The 17652-nt window shown below is 46.8% G+C and overlaps 1 protein-coding gene across 10 annotated transcripts in view; it reads left to right on the forward strand.

The window, feature by feature from the left end:
• Positions 1-12200: 12200 nt before the first annotated feature.
• The window catches only part of NCAM1 (neural cell adhesion molecule 1), a 104530-nt gene continuing 99078 nt past the window's right edge, over positions 12201-17652 (forward strand). For all 10 annotated transcript variants that reach the window (XM_069876428.1, XM_069876432.1, XM_069876429.1 and 7 more), the window contains exon 1: positions 12201-12282. In XM_069876428.1, the coding sequence (XP_069732529.1) occupies positions 12231-12282 (52 nt within the window). In that variant the 5' untranslated portion in view covers positions 12201-12230. The remainder of the gene's footprint in view (positions 12283-17652) is intronic.

A 17652-nucleotide genomic window follows, 5' to 3' on the forward strand; every position in this document is an offset into this window, starting at 1 on the left:
CAGAGCAGAGAAATGTGAAATAGAATCTTGCACTATTACATTTTTCTTTTATTCGCTCAATTTATTCTGTGATTTATATGGAGAATGCAATTTGGAAGATTGTATTGTTGCACGAGCTGGAAGACCACACAACATTCTTTGACTTTCTTACACCAAGACGCGCTATTTTGTGACTTTGTCCGTGCTGTTAAATCATTACCTGGGGCGCTGGGCAGAAAATGGATCTGGGATTGCATGAGATTTCCTGTTTCATGTGGATTTGCAAATTTTGATGTATTTTTGAACACATAATAGAAAATAATTTATTACAAAAATGTAATTTTTGAGGAAAAAGAAGTCATGTGGATTTTAGAGGACTTAAGTTGTCTTGTGAAGAAGTCCTCTCCCTGCATTTTGAGGCAGGCAGGGATCGATGCCTAACTTCCCTGCCTCGGTAAATGACATAAACCGTGGTGACCTGAATCCAGGGCACAGACTGAGAGTGACAGGACGCACCTTCTCTAAACACCACCGTCCTTAATAAAGTGCAGAAATTAATTGCGTAAGGAAGCTGAAAGTGTATTCCTGTTGCAATTAAATATCTGGGTAATTTTCCAACTTAAATGCCTGCTTTCTAAAATAACAATTTCAGGATTAACCTGCGCAGTGACAACATCAGGCTGAAGTGATGCAAAGTTTGAAACTCTGCAGTGAAGATATTTCCCCCTGCTCCTCTGATTGCTGACATCTGTTTAAAACTGAGATTAACCCAGCTGAAGTGAATCCCTCCCTTAGTGTGCTCCATCAAGGTCGTTAGGTTCCTGTGTTTAAGTGCTGGCTTTCAGCTGTGCCCTTTCCCTAATGCTGCCGGGTGGTTTGTCCCTTAAGTAGGGGAACTACAAGCACTTCAGCCCATGGCTGCTGCTCTGGTGCTTGTCTTGGGGGCAACATGAGGAATAGGAGTTGACAACAAGGTGTCTGTGAAGATGAGGAATGAGCAATGCTAAAATTCAAGAGAGAACAGGAGGTAAGTCAATTACTGTGGATTCTTTTAGAAGTCAGGGCAACCCCAAACACTAGTCCAGGCTGAGTGGAGAATGGATTGAGAGCAGCCCTGAAGAGAAGGAGTTGGAGGTCCTGAGCACTTTAAATGGTGCAAAGTGAAACCAGTCAATGCCAAATTTCCTGCTGCTTCTTTACAAAGTTCTTAGCAGGAAATCTTCAGCAGTCACAGAATCCTGGTGCCCCCTGTGCCTGACAGCACCTTTACAACACTGTTCCTTGCAGGGAAAGAACAAAGGAAGTTTCCTTGGAGGAATCTGTCCCACTGCAGCTGTTTTTCCTGCTCTTGGCAGCAGCTGTAGAGTTGATATGAGTCCTGTAGTGAGTCATGAAAGATTTAAAACCTATCTTGTTTTTGAAGTCGTCAGGATCACTGTCTACTGCAAAGACAAAAATGTAGCACTCCTTGACCTCGGTTGATAAGCTATTTCCTTAATCACACAGCTCTAGACAGATTAATCCCTCCTTGCTGTGACTCAGCTGTTTCAGATGAGGTCCCTCAGCCAGGTGAGCTGCTGGGCAGCGAGACTGCAGGGACAGACATTGGGGTAGGGGTTGGCAACGTTCCCTTCAAGCCAGCGAGAAGGCAAGAGCAGAAGCGATGCCAAAGCTGCTCTGACAGCCCCTTAGCCCCAGCGCACGGTTGGAACCGTGAGACAGGTGGCTGTGCCAAAGCACGGAACACATCCCGTTACAGGGGGGGCTGTGTGGCTGGCAAAATAGGAAGGGGTTTGGAGGGGTTTAAGTCCTCCTGAGGCTTGTCAAGCTGGGCAAACTGGACCTAAAATAAACCAGTGTAGTATAAAACATGAGGGGTGAAAGGCAATGGTAATCTCTTTCTGACTGTAGAGAAGCGCTTGAGGTCAAGGCTGAGATAATGATGCATGAGAGGGAGAAAAGCCCTAGAATGGAAGATGTAATTTTGCCATCGCAGGGGGTTTGGAACTTGATCTTTAAGGTCCCTTCCAACACAAACTATTCTATGATTTTATGCAATTACGATTTAAATGTGCAACATGTGTTCTAAAGCACAATGCCTGTTTATATGCAATGTTACAGGTATTGTAAATAAACAATTCTACCCCTTTGCTGAATACCAGTGATGCAACTGCGATGTTTTGAAAGCCAGACAGTAGTCAGGTAGATTTCAACAATTTCTTTCATTTTACACAGGTCTCCAGCTATCTTTAAGAAGCAGTTCAGAGGAACTCTGACATGGCTAAGTGCCCTGGAGAACACTGGCTCAGTTGGAATTTTGGTTGTGTAAATGTGGCCCTTTAGTATTTGCTACCACCTGGCTGATTTGTTAATACTTTAAACTTGCACATGTACGTTTAAAGTCAAATACTGCTAAGGAAATATCAGCCTGATCCAGGCACGCAGCCTTTTGGCTGTCCTCGGCAGCAGAAGCCTGCTTAGTGGTGGGATTATTTTAGAAATGAAGCCTGGTCAGAAACATAAACTGGAAATGTTCAAAATTGGCAGTGTGATTTCCTCGCTCCGTGCAGCAACTTTCATAACCGTCTTATAAAGTAACTGCTGACATCAAACTTAAGCACATTACGAACGGCTGTACTTAATGGCCTGATTGCACGGACATATCTGACTCTTGGTAATACTGTGAAAGAAATGCATTGTAGATATTGATTGCTGGTGTAATTATGAGTCATTTCCTCTGATATAATGCTTGTGCCAATGAAGCTTAGGATGCCCAAGGGGCTATTTCAGGCTAACAAAAAAAATGGCAGTAGAAAGGGAGAGTGGCCTGTAGAATGGAGATGACTTTCATTCAGAAAAGATCTTTACTGGATAGCTTGGCTTTGAGAAGAAAAGGGCTTGCATCTCCTGTGATGTAGAACTAGAGTAATAAGAAACAAAGCCAGAAATGGCAGAAGAGAGCAAGGTACCAAAGTTCCAAAGGCTTTGTAACGTTGAAGTCACTTGAAAGAACAAATCACGGTTCAGATTTAACTGTTGCACGGGGTAATACATTTAATAGGCCTTAAAATGGTTTGATCTGGTACCACCAGGACTGCTCATACATTCTGTGCTGCTGCTCCTCCTGAGGAGCTATTATTCACCAAGAACTGCCATGTCACGTGGACCCTGTTTTCTCATATGGAACTTCACACATCTGCTCTAATTGTTCCATCAGTGAAAATTAAATTTTGTCTTGGTGCATGAGGAAATAAAAGGTGATGATAAATAGTCTCAAAGATCCTGTCGGGGAAATCAAGCTGGGTTGCTCATGGTCCTTCTTAGGATGCTGAAAACAAGTAGTCAAGTTTACAAGGGATGATCCAATAAATACTCAAACTCCCTTGATCTGTAAACTCATCCCTGTTGCAACAGTCCCTGTGGAGCACAGACCTGGGAAGGGCAATAGGGAAGTCGGTGACTCTGCATTCCCTTCTGAGGCTCCAGTTGGTGTCCTGCCAGCGTCTTAATTACTCCTGTTATTGTAACAGAGCTTTCTGCAAAGTGGATGAGGGGGAGGAGAAATAATCTTTTGTTGTTCTTGCATTAAATTCCATCCTACAGCTTTCAATATTAGCCTTTTGTTTTATGGTTTAAAGTGAGGCTCGGGAGATCTGTGTTCAGTTTCCCATTGGCAACAGATCTCCTACAGAGCAGCACAAGGCGCATCACGAAATATAATTTCTCTGTGTTTGGCTAAGGTGACTTGCTTTGTTTCATCTGTTTAGACTGTGTGCTATTCAAGCAAGGACTGCTTCTTATTGTGCTTTTAAATACTACTGAGTTTGGCTCAAATAATAAGGACTTCAGGAAAACAAGTTTTGTATCCTCAATCCTCACCAAGAGTGAACTAGAAAAATGATATAATAGGAAGGAGGATGTTGAATTATGCCATCTGGCCAATACTGCTAATGGAATCCACACAACGAGTTTGTATTTAGGTGTAATTATATGTTTATCTTCATGAGATTTATCAAAGTAAGTTGTATACCCAGGGGAAAACTGACTGCCAAATGCAATGTCTGTCCCCTATCGTCCTACCTAACAGGGATCCCAAAGCCTCCAAAGAGGATCCTGACTGTCAGCAAGTCTTCTTTTTTTTTTTTTTCCTTACATAATGAGCACAAACCTGCTCCAAAAAAAGCTGGTGCTGCTGTGCAGATGGCAGACATCTGCAGGAGAAGTGCATCATCTTACATCATCTGGTATTGCTCGTCTCATCACTGGAGGCACAGGGCCTTTGTGTTACCTAACAACCACCTCGTTAGAGATGAAACTTCTGTGAAGAGAGCTAATACCGCGCATCCAAGACATCGCCTTAATCCTATTTTGTTAGCTTGATTAGCATTTATGCCAACCTAAGACCTTTTATTTGTAGGTGTTGAAACAAACTGCCACATCTATTAATGTGAAATGCTTTATACCACAGCCAGTGTCCTGCAAAGACATGAAGTGCCTGTCTGCATTCTTTTATCTGGTGTTCAGGAGATTTTTCTTTTTTTAATATTACATTAGTATGGATTGGAGATTTACGAGAACCACAGAGATAAATGACTTCAAAAATCAGAGATTCATTGGAAAAACCTTTGAAAATCAGCCTGGACGGCATGGGGAACAGCCGCCTTGGCACCACCGGGTGATCCTCACAAATGAATTTGTCCCCCTTGTGTCCTATCAGACTGGTGAGGGCAAAGATGAAGACACTAATGTAGTGCCAAACATTCCACAGCTGAACTTTTACATCCTGACGGAGGCGACTCACCCACATGTGCCCAGGTGGTTTCCTCGAAGCAGCCTGATCTGCTTCCAGCATGTTTTGTATCCCAGAGCCTAGATCCAGTCCTTGGTAGTAAAGCAGATGATCTATCCAGTTCGGGAGCAGTGATTTTTGCCTCAACAGCAAGAATTTTTTAGGATCTTTTTCTTCTCACTGCATTTCAGCACCATTTTATGGTGACCATTATGCAAAAAATAGAAGCACTATTTTCTTCACATTCCTATCATCTCCACAATATTTTTAGAGAAATGCCAGGCTGGGGTTCTATTACCAGCCTTATTCTTCTATGCCTTTAATCTGGTTGCGACTGAAAATGTTGAGGAAACAGAAGGCAACCTTGAAAGGCAGAGGAAAACACTGCATGTTGCCTTAAACTGTGCTCCAGGCTGATTTTTAAATTGAATTCTTCCTTTTTCTGTTTCAGCGACTGTCTATCTGGGGTTTTATGCCATCAGCATAATCCTATTTTAGTTGCCTTTCAGCTAGAGGAAAGTTTAAAGCGCAGTGCTGCTTGAGTTGTTTCAGAGAACTTGACTTCAGAGGTGGTTGCAGCTCTTCAGCTGGTGATACAATCGAATGGTTAGTGGAACAGCAGAGGACAAAGACTCCTGATCGCTGTTTGAGAGTAAGGTGTGAGTAATAGAAATGAAGGGAAGTAGTGAAGACTCCTACTAGGAAAGTGAAGATCCTCTTTCTGGCCACATGGAGGGGATTTTGAGAATGAAGCTGCTTAATACTAAGACTTCCAAGGGGAAATATCCCCAGCCATGGGCAGTCTTCTCAGGCGATGGTGTGTTTGGGTGTTCCTCAAAATACATTGATATGAAACGTGAAAACTGTTTGCAGGGCTGTTGTTGCTGCTTGAATGTTGTATCTCCTTTGCGCTACAATATTTTCATATCTCTATTTTCTTTGCTTTGCCCTTCTCCTTCTGATGAAGATAGATGTTTAAATTTATAAGTTGCGCCCATTGCATCGTTCTCTCTACTGTGTCACTTGTACATTTTTCTTCTGCAGAAATGGAAGGAGTGGCAAGATTCCTCTTCTGGAGCCTTGACTTGAAAGGAGCCACATCTGCTCCCTTCTGAAAGGTGCAGGTACCACTGTTATGGTGAGGAAGAAGAGGAGCGAAGGGTTGTAAAAGACCATTTGATGCTGTCTGTTGGAAAACTTATTTGCTACTGGGGGCTGGGGGAATCTTCATGAAGTTTCTCGGTGGAGTCCCTTGGTCATTTATGCTTTTAGATCCAGAAAAAATCTGGTTAGCTTAGGTCTAAATGTGAAATGGAACTCCCTGTTGAGAGAATGTGATTTCTCATAACTTTCATATGTGCTTGAACATTCCTGCCAGGCGTATTTATACTTTTTTAAATGGAAGCAGATTGAGGGATGGATTTTTCCAATTAAGATAACCACTTATTGCTTGCTACCAAATGTTTAGCCAGAGACACCCTAATGTTTTGGTCTCTTCTATTCTAATTTTGCATATACTGGTTTTACACATGCATTACTCTGCATAATATCATGGCGAGTCCTCTAATGAACATTAGTATAAATAAAAGCAGAACTGGAACAGCTGTCCTTTTAAAATAGGTAGGTATTAGTGATGGTTATGCTCCTCTTCAGAGGCACGGAGTAATGGGTGTGCTTCAAATGCCTCGACTAATCATACTGCTTCAAATTAAAACAAATACTAGCGATACCATGGGAAGAGTGTAAAAGAACCAGCAATTCATCTTGCTGTACTCTTTACAGCCCTCTTAGTTTCTGTGAGTCTAATCAGCTGAGAGTCTTTCTCTTCTGAATTACATCATCAGAGCTGACTGGCTAGATTAAAAAGATTAAAATGAGGCAGTCCCTGCACACTAAGTGTAATGGCTTCATACATGGAAGCACACGCATTAAATTTCAAGTTTTAAGACAGAAAGATTCAAAGATTGAAGATTTCTTTTGAGAACTGCATGGAAAATAACTGCCAGATAACTTCTAGGAAAGCCATTAGATTGTTGATGGCGTTTCTGGTGTGAGTCAGTGACTGATGATCTTCATGAAGCTTCTTTCCCTGGCTATTTTGATTAAAAGGTTAACAGCAGTGGTGCCAGTTTCCTTAGCTCTGTGCGCAGAGCCATCACCTACTTGCACACATGCAGCAAGCAGAATCCCAGGGCAGGACAAGTGCTGAGATCAGTGCTGGAGTTTGTTCCAGGTATGGAGATAAAACCATAGATGTGTTTGATGCCAAGGTTCTGAATTTCTGGGTTGTAATTTAATCTCTTAAATTCTGATGACTTCATCTTCATTCTTGTGGTTTATGACATCACCAGAAAAGCCTAAATAGTCAGTTTTGTAAGGCGTGTTGCCTAAAGGAGGAAGAGGAGATAGGATTATTTTCTTTATTAAGACTTGCTTACAAAATACTCTGTGACAGAGAAGGGTATTTTAAGGGACTATCCCTGCTTGGATTGCCTATCTGTGAAGAAGAACATTGTTTGAGGTACGTGTTGCATTGTGTTGTTAACCCTCACAACAAATATTCACACAGCCTAGAATATGGCTTTGACCAGAGAAACCATTGAGTGCATTCCCTCCGTGTGCCACTCCTGCACACGGATTTTCTGTAGCCTACAAATGAGTAACAACTCTGCTGTGTGGTTTCTAAATCTGGGTCTGATGGCTCCCACAGAAGATCTCGAGTAACTCTTTGCAGACCGCGTCTCCCTAACGATGCCAGCTTACGGGGCACATTGATGAAAGTTATTTCTGCAGCTTTTGGATGGTCAGCGACACGTGGCATCTGTCGTTGCAGCAGTGGCTATTACTGGCCTGTTGCATCAGGTTTGAATCTTGGGGTTTGACCTCAGCAGCAATTTTAGATTGCAAACTTTTCTTCTCAAAGACTGACTACAAAGCAGAACTGTCTGCTCTGTTATTTCTCTTTTGGTTTGGCAGGTGGAGTCCTCCCCTGACCCCACACGACGCTTTAAATGTCGTAGAGAATTTCCAGTGCGTCCTGTAGTAATCCTGCCTCAAATACCGACCAGTGTGCAGTTGGGAAAAGGGGGTGCTGGCTCTGGAGAGGGCTGTTTTGCAACTGTGATGCTGAAGCTGCACCCACTCTGTGAAATAGCTGTGCAGTTAAAGTTCTCGTTCGCTTGTTCTCAAATTTGCATAGCAGGAGTGGCATTAATTTGATAGATACCATCACTGCTGGTTTTAAATGTGGGAGAAAACTTGATGAAGATTTCCTCTTCGCTTTTATGCAGACTACTCAGTGAAGTTGATTTGTGTGAATTGTCCTTTTTATTTAATAGATTGAGGAGAAAAAAAGAGTGGGCCCAAAGGTGTCTTAATGGCAAAGGAAAGGGGAAATGTTTCTCGCCTCATTCAGTCTGGATGTGCTTGGGACTGGTCTCTGTTGGACTTCCATCATAAAACCCATAATTTTTGAATTACAAAGAAGCTTAAATTCAGACTAGACCTTTGGTGTCTTTGCTCTGTCAGATCTTGTGAAGAGGCAGGGGAAACGCTCACGTTTCTGGAAGTCTGCTACAGGTGAGATGGTGTTCTCTTCCTCTCCCTTTCTCTGCTCTGTCACTGGGTTGGAGAGGGGTTGAGATGCTTTTTACGTGCTTGACTTCCATGTGAGTACTTCCCTTTGTCCTGAGAACTAATGCTACTGTGTCATGAGCTAAGGTGTTGGTTAATAGGAATGAAGATATACCAGATACCTCCAACACAGACTGCTCACTCCCAGTATATAACAATTCATGCTGTGTTGTACCCAAGGCTTTCTTCTCATGTCTTTCTGTTCTGATTTTATGCAGTGTCAGCTCTCATGGAAAAGAGCTGCCTTGATTTAATGTTCAGTACGAGACTGTAATTCAACATATCTGACTGCTATGGTTTTGCAAGTGTTTTCCTGATTTTTGTAGAGATGATGACTGGGATTTTTCCATGAAATCTCAGTCATCTTCTCTATAAAAATAAGGAAACCAGAAAAATCCTTGCATATTTAATGGCACAATCTCAGCTGCAGCGAATAAAAATGGAGAGCTGCATCTTCTAAGTGTTAAAGCTTCCTCATTCAATACCTAATGACCTGTGCGCTTCCACAACCTCTTATGAATGCTATATATGTAATTTTTACAAGGTAGCTGTCTACCTGGATGTTCTTTGCAGTGAATGGAAACAAATAGACACTCGTCTAAGGCCTCTGGGAACTAGGACTAATTCTACAAACTATTTCCGACAGTACTAATCACAGAATGACAACTCGGTCTCTTTTCTCAGTAGGAAATGATTGGGCACTAATCTGGCTGAATGCAAAAGAGTTTCTCTACCCTGAGTGGTTAGATACTCAGAAATTCCCTTGTGCCAGAACTCCATCTGGGGTCGTGGGTAAGAGAAAAAAGACCACACCTCATGAGACCGTGTTTTGTTATCCTTTGGGGTTACTTTCATAGAATCATGGAATGGCTTGAGTCAGAAGGGACCTTAAAGCCCATCCAGTCCCACCTCCTGCCTCTCTCCTCTACAGCCACCAGATGATTTAATCTGCTAAAGTTGGGTAATAATTGATGTAAACTCGGAGTTCTCATTACGATAAGAGAAAACATATCTAGGAATCTGCTTCCTATTTTCAGGATGGAGATTGTTTCTTCTGAGGGTTTTTAACCCAACCAAATCCTCTGAGAGGTTGGCTTTCTGTTCCAAAATATTCTTAGCTGAGCATCTGTATGACCTGAAAAACTTTAATATTGGCATCTTCCTGGATGAGTGACTTCATGTGTGTGTGGAATAGAGTCCAAGTCTGCAGGATAGTGGGGACTGGTGGGAACTGGGAGAGCAGGAGGGAGTCAAGTACTAGCACATGGCATGGTTGAGCCAAGGTTGCTCCCTGCAGATAATCAATCCAATATGAGGCCATGGGCTAGGCAGCCGAAAGGAGCAGGGAAGGCATGTTTTCAATCACCATGCAATAAGTAATTTTGTTGTTTCTTTTCGAGAAGGATTTTTATAAAATGGAAAGGGATTTCTCCAGCAGAAAAGAATGAAATAAAAGAATAGGACCTGGTCTGGAGTGATCTTTGGGAACATTAACAGCAAAATACAAGAATGGGTTGACTATATTAAAATATCAATGAAATACCGGTATCAAATTGGACTCAAAGGGTGGTGTTCCTTTAAGGAATCTTCTGCCTAAGTGGTTTCTACTTGGCAGTTTTCTGCTTAATAAAGTCCCTGTCATTAGAAGTCCTTACATATTCACAACTTCTCCAGGTATTTTGGATTTCATTTTAAAATAGAAACTGCAATTAGCACACAAAGCCAGATTATTTTGCATATTATGACAAAGGTCTACTTCAGCTGAAGTGCTTTTCTCTGATGCTTCTGAAAAGAAAATGCAGACCCTAGGCTAAACCTAAATAAAATAACTTCTAATTTTTTTCCTAGGAACTTTTCCCCTGGAAGCACAGCTCCCAAAGGAAGTAAACACTGTGCTCAAGCAAGGAGGGCTCCTTGCTGTTCCTATGATTTGGGAAGATGCTGGAAGAGCACTGTTAACACAGGATAATGTGAAAGCCAAGCCAGGCTTTGTTGATTGCCGTGTAAATGTGGTTCCAACCAGACTTTAAACCATTGTGCTTTTTCTGCACATTCAGTAGTGAATCCACATCATTAGCGCTGTGCCTGGATGCCCACCACCTCTTGGGTCTTCAGGGAAGAAGAGTTGGTGCTGTGGGTGCTGGCGTAGACAGCAAGTTGAGTGAGGAGGTATTCTGTACGGACACACAAACCGACCCATGACTCCTTAGGAGAGCAGGGATGTGCCATCCCTGTGAACTGGGGTGGTCAGGGAAGAGAGGCGTGTGAAGGGAAGGTGGGCAACCTCCTTTGGAGCTGGGCCTCCCTGGAGCATCTCTGCACCCGCAGTTCATGGAATGATTAAGGTTGGGAAAGACTTACAAGCTCATCTGGCCCCACTGTCACCCAAACACCACAACGTTTGCTCAAGCATCTCCTGAAGTGCCATGTCCTGAACCCCTCCAGGGATGGAGGCTCAACCACTGCCCTGGGCTTCACTGCTCTTTTGGTAAAGAACTTTTTCATAATAACTAGTCTAAGTCACCCCTGGTGCTGCTTGAGGCCATTTTCTCTTGTCTTATCCCTTGTTTCTTGGGAGATCCTCCCTGGTTATTGCTGCAAGTCTTGGCTATAGCAAAACAGTTCCCGTAGAAGCTCCAGGCTCTGGGATTTCTGAGCTGGCTCTGGCATCCTATGGACCAAAAGCCCACCTGAAGGATGGGAGGTGATAGAATGGTCTCCAACTTGCTCTCATGGGCCTCCCACCTGCCTTCTGGAGAATGAGGTTTATGAGGAGCAGCTGAGGGCTTTGGGTCTGTTCATCCTGGAGAAGAGGAGGCTGAGGGGAGACCTCATTGCTCTCCGCAGCTCCTGAAAGGAGGTTGTGGGGAGGAGGGTGCTGGGCTCTTCTCCTGAGCGGCAAGGGGTGAGATGAGAGGAAATGTCCTCAAGGTGCACCAGGAGTGGGTTAGATCGGATATTGGGGAAAAATGTCTTTAGTGGGAGAGTGGTGAAGCTGTGGAAGAGGCTGCTCAGGGCAGTGGTGGAGCCTTCGTTGGGGAGAGATTTAAAACCTGGGCAGGTGAGGTGCTCGGGGACGGTTGGACTCGATCTCAAAGGTCTTTTCCAACTAAAGGACGGCACGGTTCCTTCGGGTACGCCTTCGGTGCTGGCTGAAGGGGCAGGGAATTAATTCCCTTCTCAAATTCCCCTCCTCCAGTGAATTCATTCATTTCACTTGTTGGGGATAATAATCTCTCATCTTGGAGAGAATCGTGGAATCACCAGGTTGGAAAAGACCCACCGGCTCATCGAGTCCAACCAATAGAATCCTAGAATCATAATCCTTTCCCATGTGGGAATAATGTTAGTTTCCTGGGGGGGGTGGGGTGGGATAGTGTTAAGCTTCATTTCTGGGGATGGTGTGAGTTTTGGGGGAGAACGGGGTCGATTTCGGTGGAGAAAAATGTAAATTTTGGGGGAGAAGGTTTTAACTTTGATCAGCATGACGTTGGGGAGGGGGAAATAACTGATTCCTATTTCTGGGGATACTATTAATTTCATTTTTGTGGATAAACAACGGTCGAAGGCGCCTCCTCCGCGTGTCCCCCCCCCCGTCCCCGCGGTGGCCGCTCCGCACTACTTGAGGCGCGCGCGGGGCGGAAGGACACGGCGGCGCTGTGGCGCTGGGCTCGGCGGTGCTGCGGCCGCTGTCAGTCAGGGCGGGCGGCGCGCGTTAACGGCGCGGGGGGAGCGCGCACCCGAGCGAGCGGAGCTGCTGCTGCTGCACCCGAGCCGAGCTCCACGGCTGCTCCTTCTCCTTCTCCCCCCACAGCCTCCGCCGGCTGCGATGCTGCTCGCCACCGTGCTCCCCTGGACGTTGTGTTTGCTCGGAGCTGCAGGTACGGGGGATGCGCGGGGGGCTTTGCCTTCGGGGGGGCTGCAGCAGGGCTGGGGGGGTGCAGCCCCTGGGGGCTGCTGAGGGGGTGAAGCCCCTCAGAGCTGCTCCGAGGGTGTAAAGCTGGGGGTGCAGCCCCTGTAAGCTTCTCCGGGGGTGTAAAGCTGGGGGTGCAGCCCCTGGAAGCTTCTCCGGGGGTGTAGAGGAGGGGGTGCAGCCCCTCAGAGCTTCTCCGGGGGTGTAAAGCTGGGGGTGCAGCCCCTGGGAGCTTCTCCGAGGGTGTAAAGGTGGGGGTGCAGCCCCTGGGAGCTCCTCCGGGGGCTGGGGGGCTGCAGAGGTTGGGGTGCAGCCGGTGGGAGCCACCCCAGGTCTGGGGGTGCAGCTGGTGGGCGCTGTTCGAGGGCTGTAGCCGCTTTAAAGATCGGGGTGCAGCCAGCGGGAGCTGCCTCGGGTCTGGGGGTGCTCTTGCAGGGGCTGTGGGCGCTGCGGAGGTGGGGGCGCAGCGGGGGGGGCTGCTCCGGGGGCTGTGGGTGATGCAAAGGTTGGGGGTGCAGCCGGTGGGCGCTGCCCCAGGTGTGGAGGTGCTGCTCCCCAGGGGCTGTGGGTGCTGCAGATGTGGGGGTGCAGCCGGTGGGTGCTGCCCCGGGATTGTCTGGACGCTGCTGGGGCTCGGGGGGCTCCGCCTGGGGCTGGAGCCTGTGCCCCCGGGGCTCTGGGGGTCTGTGCCCCGGTGGGCGCTGCCCTGGGCTGGGGGCTCCGCTGCGCTGGGCGCTGCCCTGGGAAGCGCCCGGAGAACAATGGGATGGAGCGGACCCCGCTGCTGCGGCTGGGACTGGGGGGGACACGGCACACCGGCCTATGCTAGGGGTGTCCCCCCTTCTGGTGTGGTGCAGACCCCTTTACAGCCAGGACTGGGGACACACAGAGCCCCTGGTGGGGGTGCCCCCCCGTCTTTTGGTGTCAGACAGTCCTTGTCGTTGCCGCTAGGATCTGGGGACACGCACACAGCTCCTGGCGGGGTCCCCCCCTTTCCCGGTGTCGGGTGAACCTTGTCGTTATCGCAGCGATTCAGGGAGGGAGGGGGGACACCGCCCCTGCTGGGGTCCCCTTCCTTTCTGCCTTTGGGTGAGCCTTGTCATTACCGCTGGGATTCGAGGGGGACACGCATCCCACAGCAGGGGTCCCCCCTTTTCCCGCTGTGCCGATTCGTGCGCATTGTCCTGGGGAAGGGGCAGATGGGGATTTGACAGGAGAAGGGGAGGGGGGTAGGTGAGGAGGATGCTGTGCGCTGGGGAGCATCGTCTCGCTCCCCTGTGGGATCCCGCACTTGCTGTGCCGTGATTACCAGACAATGGCGATGGAAAAGGCCACTGGAGGGGATGCTACGTGCGTTGTGTTAATGGTGTCGCCGTGCGAGGAGGAGGAGGCGGTGGATTTGCTGTTGTCGTGTTGGTTTCATTGTGGGGATCGGCGGAGGATGCTGAGCTGGTCCCCCACCCTCCTGTGTGCGAGAGAGAATGAATGTGGGGCACCCGGCTGGTGCCATTACTGGGGGAACGGGAAGGGTTGGAGGAAAATTGGGAGGATGGGGATAACGAGATGAGTTGGTAGGCGATGGAGAGCGTGGGGATAATGGGAGGGGTTGGTTGGTGATGGAGAGTAGGGGGAAAACGGAATAAGGAAAGGGGTTGGCAGGTGATGGAGATGATGGGGATAGTGGGTGGGGTCGGCAGGTGATGGAGATGATGGGGATAGCGGGAGGGGTTGGCAGGTGATAGAGATCATGGAGATGATGGGAGGGCTGGGTGGGTGGTGGAGAGTAGGGGGGTAGTGGAATAATGGGAGGGGTCGGCAGGTGATGGACAATGGGAGGAGTCAATGGTGGGTTGGGATGTGGAATGGGAAGCATGGGGATAACGGGAGGAGTGTGTGGTCGATGGGGAGGGGGTGCGCGGCCACGCCTGTGCTGGCGCCGCCCCAGCCACCTCCCTTTTGGCATCCTCCATACTCCGCGCTGTCCTTATCCACACTCTCTGGGAAGCATTCCCAGAGCCTTCTGCGCCTACTCTTGGCTCTGTCAGGTTTTCCTCCCTGTCCTACAGCTCAGCAGCTGACCCCCTCTTTGCTAGCACTGTGTCCCAAAGCACCCACATTTGTTGCCTTTGCTCCTCGCAGCCCCATTCTGTAACCACTTCCCAGCGAAGCTCGCTCCCTGCACCCATTTCTGCGTCCTTGCCGTGCGCTGCTTGTTCCCGTCGCTGCTGTTACAGATCTTGCTGCTCCCCTCTTTTCCCCCCTCACTCCAGTGTAACTGCAACTCCTCGCTGCCTTATTCCCAAAGCGCTGATTCCTCTCTCCCTGCGCAGTTGCTCCTGCCGCGGTTGTGCCAGCGGACACGGTGACGATGGCTCTCTGGCTGTGGCTCGATTCCGGCACCGGTTTTGCTGCTCGTGGCCACCAGTGAGGCCAAATCAAGGCACCTGCCTCACATCAGCACAACCCCTGTCCTTAACGAGACACAGCTCTCGGCTGCAATAAGCATGACCAGCTTGCTTCTCTTTATTATAATTATAGATATTGCTGTCTGTCGGAGGGTGCATATAACAAATAAGAGTGGTGGTGGTGTGCCTTTCCATTTCCAGCTCCACATCCCGCTCAGCCACACCCTCAAATCACCATCTCCGCATCCGCTCTTGATCTCAGCCCTCGTAAGATGCCAGACTGCTCTCTGACACATTCACGTAGGCTTTCTCAGCTGTGGGAGGGGAGGATAAAGCTTTTTTTTTTTTTCCTTGAGGGAAATAGATGGAAGTAAGCAAAGAAAAATGATCTGCTTATTATCTGTTGCCCCACTCCAATATATGTTTATCCAATAAGAATAATTATGAATGTGTGGAGTGCCTAGGGAGTCGCACAGCTGGAACCGGGCTGTCAAATCAGCATAAAATGGGGCACACAAAACCCAAATGAAACATTAAAAAGCCAGAACAAAGCAGCAGCCCTGTTTATAGTAAAAGCAACACCCAGCACATCAGTTATGCTTTCCATGCTCAAGGATGCTTTGGTCTGCTGAAGCTTGTACCTTCTTTTCTCGGCTGACCTCGCCACAGCCTGCGATGTGGAGAGAAAGGCTGTTGCTTCGGGCTTTGGGAGCTGTGATGTTGAAGGAGGTGGCAGTGAAAGAGGGGGAGCAGCTATGCTGATGCTGATTTAAAAAGCCCTACCTATAGCTTTATGGCAGCTTGAATCTAAGAGGAGGCAAAAGATGCTTATTTAGTTGGGAATTCCTGAAGAGAGTGTTGTCAGAGCGATAGTTGTGTGGCAGGTTCAGAACACAAGCGTGCCTTTATGTCTTTTAGCGTAATTCCGTATTTTGTATTTATTCCTGTGGCCAGTGATAATGATGCTTTATTTAATCTACTATGAAATGAAAACTTTGTCTTGTAATTTAGAGGCTGATTTATAGACACAGCAGATGGCTCATTTCCTTGCATTTACATCCTGAGAACTATGGTTTCTTAAATATTAGAGCATATTTTGTATAAACTTTTATCCTCTTGTCCTCTTGATGTATGAACTTGAAAAGCTCTGACTTTGACCATTGGATTTTTGTGGGATGGATGGATTTTTTTGTGTGCTGTGGGTTGTTGTTTTGGTTTGGGTTTTTTTTTCAGGACATTTAATCTAATAGTAATTTAATGATTAATACCCAGTTTTTAAGCTCTAAAGGTTGTGGCTGCTCTCCAGGCTGAAAGTGCCTTCACTTTTCTTGGCTCATCTCCAGAAACATTTTAAAGATAGGCTTTTGTGCCACTGGGTATATATGATTGGTTCCTTGTTGATAGAGAATGGCGTGGAGGGGGTTGGGGTTTGTTTGTTTGTTTGGGGTTTTTAGGAGGGGTAACTGCGTGGCTCTGCCTGGACTGGCTGCAGGGACCAGAACGAATTGATGGGGAGGAGGAGGGGATGCTGCATCTGCTGCCATCAGTCTGCAAGGAACAGGAAAATAGCTTCAGTGAAAGACAAAGCGCAGTTTATGTTCTCATTTAAAAGGCCATCCTGCATTTTTACTCATTATTTAACACACCTGGTGATGCTGTTTGTACAGAGAATGCACAATGCTAGGGGTTTGGTTGGTTTTCTTGCGTGGCTTTTCAAGTGTTGGTTTTGCAGGGCGGTACAATCCAGTGTGGTTTCATCTGACAATAACAGTTTTGTTGTGCTCTATAGTAAAACAGATATTGTGAATGTTCCAAATTGGGAGAAGCAGGTGTCTTTGGAAGTGTGCAGCATAGCTTACAGGTTCTAAAGAATTTAAGCAGGGACTGTTACAGTATTTTCCAGGTGCAGTTAAAAGGTGGTGTCTTTTTTTCCTAATTCCAAACACTCTTGAAGATCTGAAATGTTAGATAAAATAAGCAAAAAAACTGAATTGTGAATACAAAGTTTGCAAACAATGATGAAACAAAATTGCGTTGTCTTCGTGCAGTAGGTTTCTGTCGCAGGGAGAGCATCTGGGAGGGATTTTGCTGAGGGTGTGTTTGTAGGGAGCACTACAGCTCCCAGGCGTCTCTGCCTTCCAAGCTGTGTCCTTTGCCCATGGTTTCATAGCCTTGATATGCTGGTTTTCACTTTCAGCCCCTGGAAGGAGGAAAAAAAAAGGGCCACCAGGCAAATGGATTTTGAGACATTAAAATCACAGAAGCAAATTTGAAGGTCAGATCTCTGCTGGCTCTGTGGTCTTTTGTTTAGGAAAACACATTACCATGGCTTAAAGCCCTTGCTGATGCAAAGGGATGTAAATTAGGAGGGTTTGGCGGTAGTGCCATTATGCCCTTTCAGTTGATGGTATTGAAATGCAGCTGCTCATTAGAAACGTTGCCTTTTGAAGTTGCCCTGAGAGCCCTTCTGATACATGGCACTTGTGTGTGTTGGAGGAGTGCCGGAATGAGTGTGATCTGTGGTTTTTAGTTGACAATATAGGTGCTTAGAGGAAGTGGAGTAGATAAAAATCAAGGAAAACTTCAGATTAAAACATTCTTTTCACTTACAGTTCAAGTACAGTATCTTCCACTATATCCAAGATGATGGTGGGAAGACAGGTTGTGGTACCTGCAGCTTCCAGAGCTTCTAAGGAGAAATACAAGAAAAGCTTGTGCCAAAACAAGTTGAGGTATACAGAGTAGATGATGACGTATTTGAAACTATAAGGGGTACCTGACAGTTCCAGTTGTAGTGTTTGTGACGGTGGGGAGTCTCTGGCTCAGTGTTGGATGGGGCTTGGAGCCCCTGATCCAGTGGGAGATGTTCTTGCCCATGGCAGGGGCTGGAACTGGGTGAGCTTTAAGGTACCTTCCAACCCAAACCATTCCAT

The sequence above is a fragment of the Phaenicophaeus curvirostris genome, chromosome 25, assembly GCF_032191515.1.
Source record: "Phaenicophaeus curvirostris isolate KB17595 chromosome 25, BPBGC_Pcur_1.0, whole genome shotgun sequence".
Lineage (NCBI taxonomy): Eukaryota > Metazoa > Chordata > Aves > Cuculiformes > Cuculidae > Phaenicophaeus > Phaenicophaeus curvirostris.